This window comes from Mus caroli, chromosome X, assembly GCF_900094665.2.
Source record: "Mus caroli chromosome X, CAROLI_EIJ_v1.1, whole genome shotgun sequence".
NCBI classification, from domain to species: Eukaryota; Metazoa; Chordata; class Mammalia; order Rodentia; family Muridae; genus Mus; species Mus caroli.
Genome location: NC_034589.1, coordinates 94793887 through 94804048, shown reverse-complemented (window position 1 = coordinate 94804048; position 10162 = coordinate 94793887). Strand labels below are relative to the sequence as shown.

Genomic DNA, 10162 nt, shown 5'->3' with positions numbered 1-10162 from the left:
TTGTTTGAATATGAAAAGAATGAGGCTGGATTCTTGTGAATCTTCCTGATGAAGCTGTGTGATTCAGGATAGGACTCATTCACTCCCAGATCCATTCAGCAAATGCCTGAATACTTGCTCTCTCAGTAGGGAGAAGCCAGAAACAATGCCGAGTTTTTAGGATGATCACAAGTCAGTTATGGGAGACACAAGAAGTCCTGATGGAGAAAGGGCTGAGGATGGTTGAGTTCATTTCAAGGCTGTCAAGTTTTAGTACTGTTTGCACATCAGGATGAGTGGTGTTGCACATGACAGGAGACAGGCCTGGAATTTAGGTGGAAAAGTCAGGCCACGTAACAGCCCCAAGGCAAAGATGACCTGGGGACCGAAGGCCAGGTGGAAACAGGAAGAGATAGACAAAGAAATGAGAGGGGACATTAAATAAAGCTGGCAAAGAAGTGTCAAGAATATTTCTCAATTCCTTGGAGCCAGGGCAGGGAGCCAGGGCCAGGAGCCAGGGCCTAGGGCAGCAGATGTTCAATATCCCCTTCTTCCTTTGTAAGATGCATGTCCTCATGGCCTGTGTGTGCTCTTTGTTGTTCTGGAAGGCCTGTTCTGGAGCTTTGACTGGCTAACAAAATATTCAGGAGTCCCAGAGTGAGACGTTGTCACAGAAAGCTTGCAGGCTTTCCCTTAAATATCACCCAGGATTGAACATAGAGCAGGTTTAGTCAAAAGGAGCAAGGGCCAGGACTATTTTCCTGTAGGTTCAGGTAGACTAGGTGGTTGAAGTGGTGTGGTTGTGTGTGTGAGAGGATGTGTAGGAATTTCCCAGTCAGCGGATCTCAGATGTGTCCCTGAAAGGTTCGAAAACCAAAACAGATAAATTTGTTGCTCAAAATATGAACAGAGAGCAGTTTGCTACCAGGATATATTCTGTCTTCATGTTGCTGTGTGCTTTGGGGAGATGGAGCACAACCCACCGGACACTGATTTGGAGTCAGCTCATCTGGAATCCAGGCTCATTAGGTAGAGCCAAGTGATCTTTGGACACTCATTTATCTGAGCCTCAATTTTGTCTTCAACATACCCAAGCTTTGGTAATATGTACCTTGGGTAGTTATAAGGATTAGAAGTGCTCTGTGCAAAGCTCCTAATTTATAGCAGGAGCTTACTACACAGTAGCTATTAGCATTATTGCTATTACCACATTGGAGTGGTACTGACCTAAGACACTGTTCAGTTTTACTGTCATTGAGAGATTTGTTACCAGTTGGGATAGAGTCTGAAAGCCAAGTCTTTGTTCATTATCCTTTTCCATATATCTGTCAAAGGTAACTTAGAAGCTCAGTTCTCAGATTCTACTACCTCGAATCTTTTCCTTTCACTGTTGTTTTGGCACACACACACACATCATGTCACAAACATGTCAAAAACCTTTTGGCTGCTGATGATCTGCAGAAGATAGATTGAGAAAACATTGAAGCAATGAGGAATCATCTCATTCCATCTACACGTATTTCCTGGCGTATCTCTACAAGATCCAAACTCCCCCTTTAAAAACCACACAACCAGCCGGGCAGTGGTGGCACACACCTTTAATCCCAGCACTCAGGAGGCAGAGGCAGGTGGATTTCTGAGTTTGAGGCCAGCCTGGTCTACAAAGTGAGTTCCAGGACAGCCAGGGCTATACAGAGAAACCCTTTCTCAAAAAACCAAACCAACCAACCAACCAACCAACCAACCAAAAACCTTTAACCTAGCCTGGTGACGTGTGCCCATAGTTCTAGCCCTCTGGAGGCTGAGGCAAGGAGGATCACTTTAACCTGGGATTTGAGAGCAGCTTGGGCAACAGTGAACCTAGCCTTTAAAGAAAGGACCATAGCACAAACCAAACAATTCCTTGTATCTCAAAACCTCAGGGTTGCTTGAGTGCAGCGTGGCTCAGTGGGTAGAAAGGAATGCGGGGAAGCAGTGTGCAGGTGTTAGAGAGTGTTCTTTTGCAAGGAGAACTCGGTAACAATATTATTGCTATAGGATGACCCACTGGGATGGGTAGCAAGTGCCAATTGTGCCTATGGGCCAACCCAAGGCCAAAAGGAAGTGGAGGAGGCTCTTTTGGGATTCAGAGGACAGAGAACTGATTTTAGTTTCAAAAGTTCCTCCTTTTAAAGTTGCTTTAAGTGACAAAACTGAACAGTTTGCTCCAGGTGACAGAATCCCAAGAACTGAAACTAACCCACACTATCTGAGGTTGTAAATCATTTCTTTTACTTCCTCCTCTGTCTTTCTCAAGAGGAAGTTGAGAGGTACAAAAATAGAAAGCACACCAGAATGGAATGCCCTGGAAAGAAAACCTGCTTGAAACATTGGCAATGACAGCACCCATCTGGAAACCCAAGGCTACCCAGTACTGATACTAATACTAATAGGAAAAGATAAAAGCGGCCCCTCCTTGCTCCCTCTCTTCCTTTCCCTTTACTTTCCTACTTTATCTTCCTCTCTCAGTACCTTTTTGTTTTTCTTCCTTTTGACAGTGTTATGTAGCCTAGGCTGTCTTCAACCGACTATGTAGCTAAGGCTAACCTTGAATTCCCTGATCTCCCTGCCTCCACTTCCGAGTGTTGGCATCATTCTTGTGTACCACCACACTGGATTTTCCTTTTCCAATTAGATCTCATTACATAGTCCAGGCTGGCTTTGAACCTAAAACCCTCCTCCGTGTTGGGATTAGAGGTGGCACAGTGCACTGGGCCACCATTTACAGCTCTAACTGCACTCTCTGTGAGAGCCACAGCGGGCAAATGCTTGCACTCACCTTATGCATTTCAATGCTTTGCTTAGCAGTGTGACAGAGATTAAGTCACGGATTCATCTTTCGAACAGTTTCCTCCACTGGAGAATGAAGATATATCTTGCTTGACAGGATGTGAGAATAAAGGAAAACAAACAAGCCCCCCACCCTGGAAAAGCAGCATATGCATAATTACAGAAATGCAGGCATACTTATACATGCGCATGATGAGCAGAACAGAGATGCGGTATTGTTATTGTCAAGAGCATAGAGAAGCTCTGGGTCCTGGAATTCACCCAAAGCAGCTGCCTCCGAGACCCTGGAAAGCCTGGCTCTTGTGGGAGTAGAGAGGTGGTGCTTTTTTGGTTTCTGAGCAGTGAGCCATCAGGCAGATAGTGCTGAGGAGAATGGAGGAAGATGGGTTGCTCACCACCTCCCTCTGGCTTTAGCTGAGGGAGTAGAGGCGGGGAAACTGGCAGAACCTTTTCTTTGCTGAGTCAACTGAGAAGGAGCCCGTACTGCTCCAGTGGTGTTTAAGTGGTAGTTTTCGTCTGGCGTTTTAAGGATGTTCTCACCAAGCAGCAGCCTTGGGTATGTGACTAAAAGGCTAAGGAACTGAGAGGTGCAAGGTAGGCTTGGGGAAACAACCCTGCTTGGTCCAACCCACTCTGTAGCACAAGGACAGAGTTTCTGCTTCTGCAAGGCCTTGGTGTTAATAAATAGTGGGGAAAGCGCCTCATAGTTAAGGCCTCATACTTGCCAATTTCCTTTCCCTTCTTAGTGGGAAGTCTCAGATCAGCCATGGATCTGATACCAACATGAAAGTCTTATTCTTCAGTTGCCTAACGTTATACTTAATCATCCCAGACCTAGGAGACAATGTCTCTATAGCCACTGAAGAAAGACACTTGAGTTTTCCCTACACGAACTCGCACAGGCTCCACTTGTCCAAGCCAGGATTAGAACCCACTTTTTGTGGTCTGCCTCTTGGGTATCCATGTGCTGAGAGACGTAATGAAGTTGGAGATTGTGGAAAGTATAATCTTAAAAGGACTCAGACCAAGGGCTAACCCAAGCGGGCCAGTTTGTAAATTAAGTTCAGGGAGGGGTTCTTAGGGCAGAGAGAAAAAAAAAAAGCTGTGGCTAGAGGTAGCCTGGCAACCACTGGAGGAGAGCTGAGAACACTGCTTCTAACTCAGTAGGAAATTTCACCCATGCTCTACCAGTTTCAGGAGCCTGTGTGAGGGGGAGACGGATCCTTTATTAGGCGGTATACAAATATATTATTGGTAGCCTTCTTGCTGTCACCACCCACGAAACAACCTCCTCCTCAGCACCTGACAGCCCTCTACTTCCCACCCCATAAACAAGAGGGAATTGAGTCTCTGCAAAGCTTTCTCCTCAGCTAGACTGCAGGAGCTAGAATAGGAGGGCTGAGTCATCTTCCTCTTCAAAGGAAACCAAAGTGGACTGGAGTCACAGAACAAAAGGATGTTCTCTAACTCAGCAGATCATAGGCGGCCCTTAGAGGGTACCAACCCCTCTCTCCCAGGAAGCTTCATGACACTTTCAGTGTCATGGGTGCCTCCTTTTTCTCTACATCTCCGTATCTAATCAGCTGGAGTTTACTAAACAGGCCAACAGCAAAGGCATACATTCCCGGCATGCCAAGCACTGAGCCACATAGACAAGGTCGTCCCATGTGTTGGAGGTGGCTGTTTTTCATCTCAAGGCTTAGGCTAAAGTTCCTGTGAGGGAAAAGGATACATCTTAAGAGCATCTTCTCTACTTGGCCACTGATAGAAGTAGGTAGGAAGGTAGGACTTTTACAACAGAGGCTTTTTATTTACTTAGAGTTTCATGTAGTTGAGGTTGGCCTTGAACTCATTATGTAGTTAAGGATGACCTTGAACTTCTGAGCCTCCTCCTTTTACCTTTGTGGAGATCACTGGATGAGTCAATATATTCATGAGACTAATTCTTTAAGGATCCTTTCAGTCATAGCTCTACTTTCTGAAACTCTTCCCTCATCTCCTCTTCTAAAGCATTAGTTCATAGCATGGGTATTGCTCACAGGGATCATGGCACACCTAGTGGGAAGGAGAAAGTCTAGGCAATTCAAATGCTGGGCAATTCTGCTCACAATGGCAGCAGATGACAGGGATTTCCAGATACTCAAGAGACCCACAGCTGAAACCTGGGGCTCCCCGTAGACAACAAAACCAGCTGATACCCACATTTGTACATAGGCCCACATAATAGAGGGGGGTTTATTATCTTTTTAAGAGAATCAATTCACTGGTTATATAGATCCATTTCTTGGTGCTCTTTTCTGACCACTTAAGACATCAGAATACACTGTGATGAGATTAATAAAGCCAAACAGAAATCCACTGGTCATTACCTAGGGTACAAGCAATTATTTGACACTATCAAATGCAAAGCAAGACTCCACACGCCTGCCCTCACTGCACCCTCCTGAAGTTGTCCTTGGTGTGAAGGTGTGCACCATGCTGTCCTTTGGCCTTCTGGCATGACTAGCCCATGTTCTGTCGGTTGCCGTAGCCCCTGGGATGGGTGTCCTTCCAGTCGTCCCACTCTCGCATCCTGTGCAAGGCTTTCTCCTCACTCTCCTCATCCTTTTGCTCTTGATCTTCCTGCTGCTGAGCTGCTCTTTGGAAATCAGCTAACATAGGAAAATGAGAAAAAGGAGAGATGAAACCGAGGCAACGCAAACTGATGTTAGGAGCTCGGCTTTGCTCTGAGTGCAAGCACAGGCACTGAGAACAGAGCACAGCTAGCTGCCCAGGCATGGCACAAACAGGGAGGATATGCCCACTGCAGAGGATACCACATGCTACACGATAATAGCAACTAAAGATGCTGCTGGGAGTTTTCACAGAAGCCAAGATCACAGAAGTGCCCTCCACAAATGGATTCTATTTTGGAAAAGCACTCTTGCTAAATGACCAACAATCCCTTCATTAAAACAAACTCACAAACAAATGAAAACAGGCCGCGCCTCAGCCACAAGTAACAATAAAAACACTAGAAATCCAAAATCATTGAAGTTAAAAAAAAATACGTGCTTTATAAATTTCCAAGGATATGGCATTGCAGGTGACTTATTTCATTACTAATTTGCTTTATTCATTTTTTTTAAGATTAAAGAAATTAGGTATATGTATGTTTGTAAGAGTTTCATGAGTACCAGGAGCCCCCAGAGAACAGAAGAGGCCATCAGATCGCCCGGAACTAGAGTTACAATTTGGTATGAGACAAGACATGGGTACTGGGACCTGAACCTGAGTCTTCTGCAGGAGCAGTGAGTACTTTTAATTGCAAGTCACCTTGCCAGTCCCAGTGTTCTTTATTATAGTCACATAATCTTTCTATGTATTTATTTTTCTTGAATTTGCTAATGTCACAGAATTCTTACATTGTCAAGCATGCCTGAGAATCAAATGAAAGAAATGGTTCCATGCACAGTCATTCACTCTGATACTTGATTTGTGTGCTTTTTGATAATTTTTACATTCTTTGATAAGTTTTTAACGAGACTTGGAATGTAATTACTGCAGGTCCCCAGTTTTCCAGGAATTTGAATTTGCTTTAAATAAACTTCTTCACATTTGTCTCAGTTCACCTTTCAATAACACAACACCCACAAATTTTTCTGAGAAGAATATGCCTTCTGTGGGGCTGGGGAGATAGCTTAGTCAGTAAGTGCTAGCTGCACAAGCATGAGGATACGAGTTCGGATCCCCAGCACTGACACAGCAGCGCAGGAGCCCATTGCCAGGACTGAGGAGGTGGAGGCTGGCGGATCGCTGGTGCTCACTGGGAAGCTGGCCTAGCCAATTTGATGAGCTGAAGTTTCAGTAAGAGATTCTTGTCTCAAAAAGTAGAGACTAATCGGAGAAGACACTTGATGCCTGATATCAATCTCTGGCCTCTGCTGTTTAGGAGCATATCCAAATAACTACATATAATACACCCCCCCCCCCGACACACACACCTAAGTCAGCATGGTAATGACCTAAAAACAGATACACAGACTGAAAGAATGAAATAAGAGATCCTAAAAGCAAATTTAAGAAGCTATGGCCAGCAGATCTTCAACCAAGAAGCTGGGAACACATGTGGTTAATAGTCTTTTCAGTAAACGGTGTGTGTGGGGAAATGGCTGTCTACAAGCAGAAGAATGAAACTCGACCTGTACTTTTAGTTACAAAGATCTACTGGAAACAGTTAAATATCAGACTTAAAATATTAAATTACTGGAAGAAAACATAGGCAAAATCACTTTAGATACTGGGAGAGGCCGAAATCTTAAAATTGATGTCTTTGTTTTTATATTTGTTTGTTTATTTAGTGTGCTTGTGGGGTGGGGGTGTTTCTTTCTCCCCACCATGTAGGTTCTGGTGATTCAACCCAGAAGCTTACAGTCTTGGATGGCAAAGGTCTTTACCAGCTGAGCCTTTTTGGATCAGACCCCCAAAGCACTGGAAACAAACCCAAAAATAGACAAATGGGACTACCTCAAACTATAACAAAAAAGTTCTGTACAGCAAAAGAAATGATCAACAGTATAGAGACAACCTACAGGTTTGGAGAAAAGTCTTCATCTAATTAGGGATATATATCCAGACTATAGAAGGAACTCTGAAAACTCAATAGTAAAAATACAAAACCAAACCGTCCAAATAATCTAATTTAAAAACGGGGACTAGACTCAAGTAGACATTTCTCTAAAAGAAGACATACAAATGACCAATAAATATATGAAGAAATAGTTAGCATTACTAGTTATTAGGGAGCCATCAACCAAAAGTATAAGACTTTCAGCTAGAATGCTTATTACAAAAAATGTTTTGGAAAAACTAAGTTCTAGAAAGAAATGTGAGTAAAACGAACCATGGTACATTGTTGGTGGGGTTATCAACTAGCATACTCACTGGGCCAAACAGTGTGGAAGTCACTTAAAAAGGAAACCAGAAGTGCCACAGGATCTAGCAATCCTGCCACTAAGCAAATATCCAAAAGAAATGATACTAGTCTGTCAAGGAGACTTTTGCACTCTCATGCTCACTCACAGCGTAAAAAAATGCAATCAACTTAAGTGTCTATCTTCTGAAGAATGGATAAAGACAATGTGTTAAAATACATAAAGGAACACTATGCAGAGACTGGATGAGCATCTTGTCATTTGAGACGACATGGATGCAACTGGAGAGCATTAAGTGAAATAAAGCAGGCATAGAAAGGGGGGTACCGCATGGTCTTACTGAGACATAGGATCTAAGAGGAGGTTGTCAGAATAGAAGTTGAGGATAGAATAGTGGTTACCTAGAGGCTGGAAAGAGTATGGGAGAGGGAGGGATGGATAAAAGGATGGTCAATGGGTATTATGTTATAGTTAAGTTGGAAGAAAATCCTGGTATTCTATTGCACAGAAATGTAACCTTAAATAATAATATACTAATAAAAGCTAGAGGAGGCCTGGGCATTAAGCTCAGTGTAGAGTGGTTATCTAGCATATGTGAAGGCCGAGGTTCCATCCCTACAACCACAAAAAGAGAAGGGAAAAGCTAAAAGAATTCTGAATACTTTCTTTTGGATATCTGCCCAGTGGTGGGACTGCTAGATCATATGGTATGTCTATTTTTATTTTTTTTTAATTAAGTGAAATTATGTTTGTGTAGACAGCTATGCTTATCCTGATTTGAAAGCTTTATACAATATATATGTACACTGAAACACTGAATGATACCCCTAAGTTTGTACCATTTTTCTATGTCAATTAAGAATTCAGTATAAATACTGGTAAAGGTTTGGTAGTCAGATGCACTTATGCTACTTAGACTTGGCTTTTGTGTGTGTGGGGGGGGTACTAGAGACTGAGTCCAAAGCTTCAGAAACGCTGAGCAGGTGCAAACTGCATTTCCTTCATGCGTCCCTGGGGGTGTGGCTAAATAAGAGGGTACTACACATAGTAAGTCGAAACTTTACCTCCATTCCTGATCTCTAGTTCTTTTTTTCTGAAGCCGCACTGACTAGTGAAAACGAAAATTTCCCAATCTTTCTCAGCACATGATCTAAGTTTCTGGGAACTATTTCTCTGCAGAATTACAAAGGCTTTTTCTCGAAGATAGTCTGTTTTGTCTTGATAGGAATGGTTTTTGTTTTTTTTTTTTTTCTTGTTTTTGACAGTATCCCACTGAGTAGACCAGGCTGGCTTTGGCCTGTGTCAGAGCTAGAATTACAGAATGCTAGAATTACAGGCCAGACTGGAAATGGTATTTCAATGCTGCAATTTAGGCTAGTAGGTATACTTATTCCTACGCTTCTCCTTGTTTCTATTCTTTTCAGTGGCTGAAGCAAAGGTCTCTGCTGCGTTTATTGTGACATACATGCTTTCATATGTTCGTATTAGGGACACAGGATTGCTGTTACTTCCTTAGAAACTCTTTTAAGTTGCAGCTGTGCTGTTACCCTTGTTACCTTGTGTTCTTGTCCTTGTCCTCAGAGAGAGAGGACAGACTACGAATACAGGACAGTTGCTCCATGACACTTCCTTGTATCTTACAGCTTTGAATAATTACACTAATGCCACGACCAACATAATCACTGAGAACTGTTAAAGCTCTTTGCATAGACTTTTCTTATTTCCTCATTTTAAGGACTGCTTGCCCTGTATATACACATTATCCAAGCCTATGAGTATTACACGTTTATTCCCTCTTAACTCTCATTCAGGCTTGGTGCTACCAATAACTGTTCCCAGTCACCACCAATGTCTCTCACTATGGCAGTGGTCTCAATCTCATTTTCTAGAACATTCTTCAGGGAGGGAATCATGGAATTAGAGTTTCTGGGTTTTGAAAACCATTGAAAGCCTTTATATTCAAACGCTTTTCATCAGCGTTTCAAACGCTTGCACTGTCTGGGCTCCTATTTTTCCTCTCTGAGGATCATAAGTATTTGCTACTTTATTTTCTCATAGCATGGAGTATGTCACGGTTCATAGGCAGGCTAAGACTTTTTTTTTTAACTTACAAATGTTGAGATGCCTATGATATTTAATTGATTTTTTTTCTTTTTGTTTTTTTGAGACAGGGTTTCTCTGTATAGCCCTGGCTGTCTAGTCTTACTTGTTCTGGATGAATTTTTCAGGAATATGCTGTTTAAATCTGTCTTTAATATTTGTCATTTTATCCCAAATCCTCTTTATCAGCTTTAGTTTATACTTTTCCGTGCTTTAAAAAAATATTTAAAGCCGGGCATCGTGGCACACACCTTTAATCCCAGCACTCGGGAGGCAGAGGCAGGCGGATTTCTGAGTTCAAGGCCAGCCTGGTCTACAAAGTGAGTTCCAGGACAGCCAGG

At 42.8% G+C, this 10162-nt stretch overlaps 1 protein-coding gene across 1 annotated transcript in view; it reads right to left on the bottom strand.

Moving 5' to 3' along the window:
• Positions 1-5011: 5011 nt before the first annotated feature.
• Positions 5012-10162, bottom strand: part of Igbp1 (immunoglobulin binding protein 1) — a 21293-nt gene continuing 16142 nt past the window's right edge. Inside the window, exon 6 of the mRNA XM_021153231.1 lies at positions 5012-5459. Coding sequence (XP_021008890.1) covers positions 5311-5459 — 149 coding nt within the window. The 3' untranslated portion in view covers positions 5012-5310. The remainder of the gene's footprint in view (positions 5460-10162) is intronic.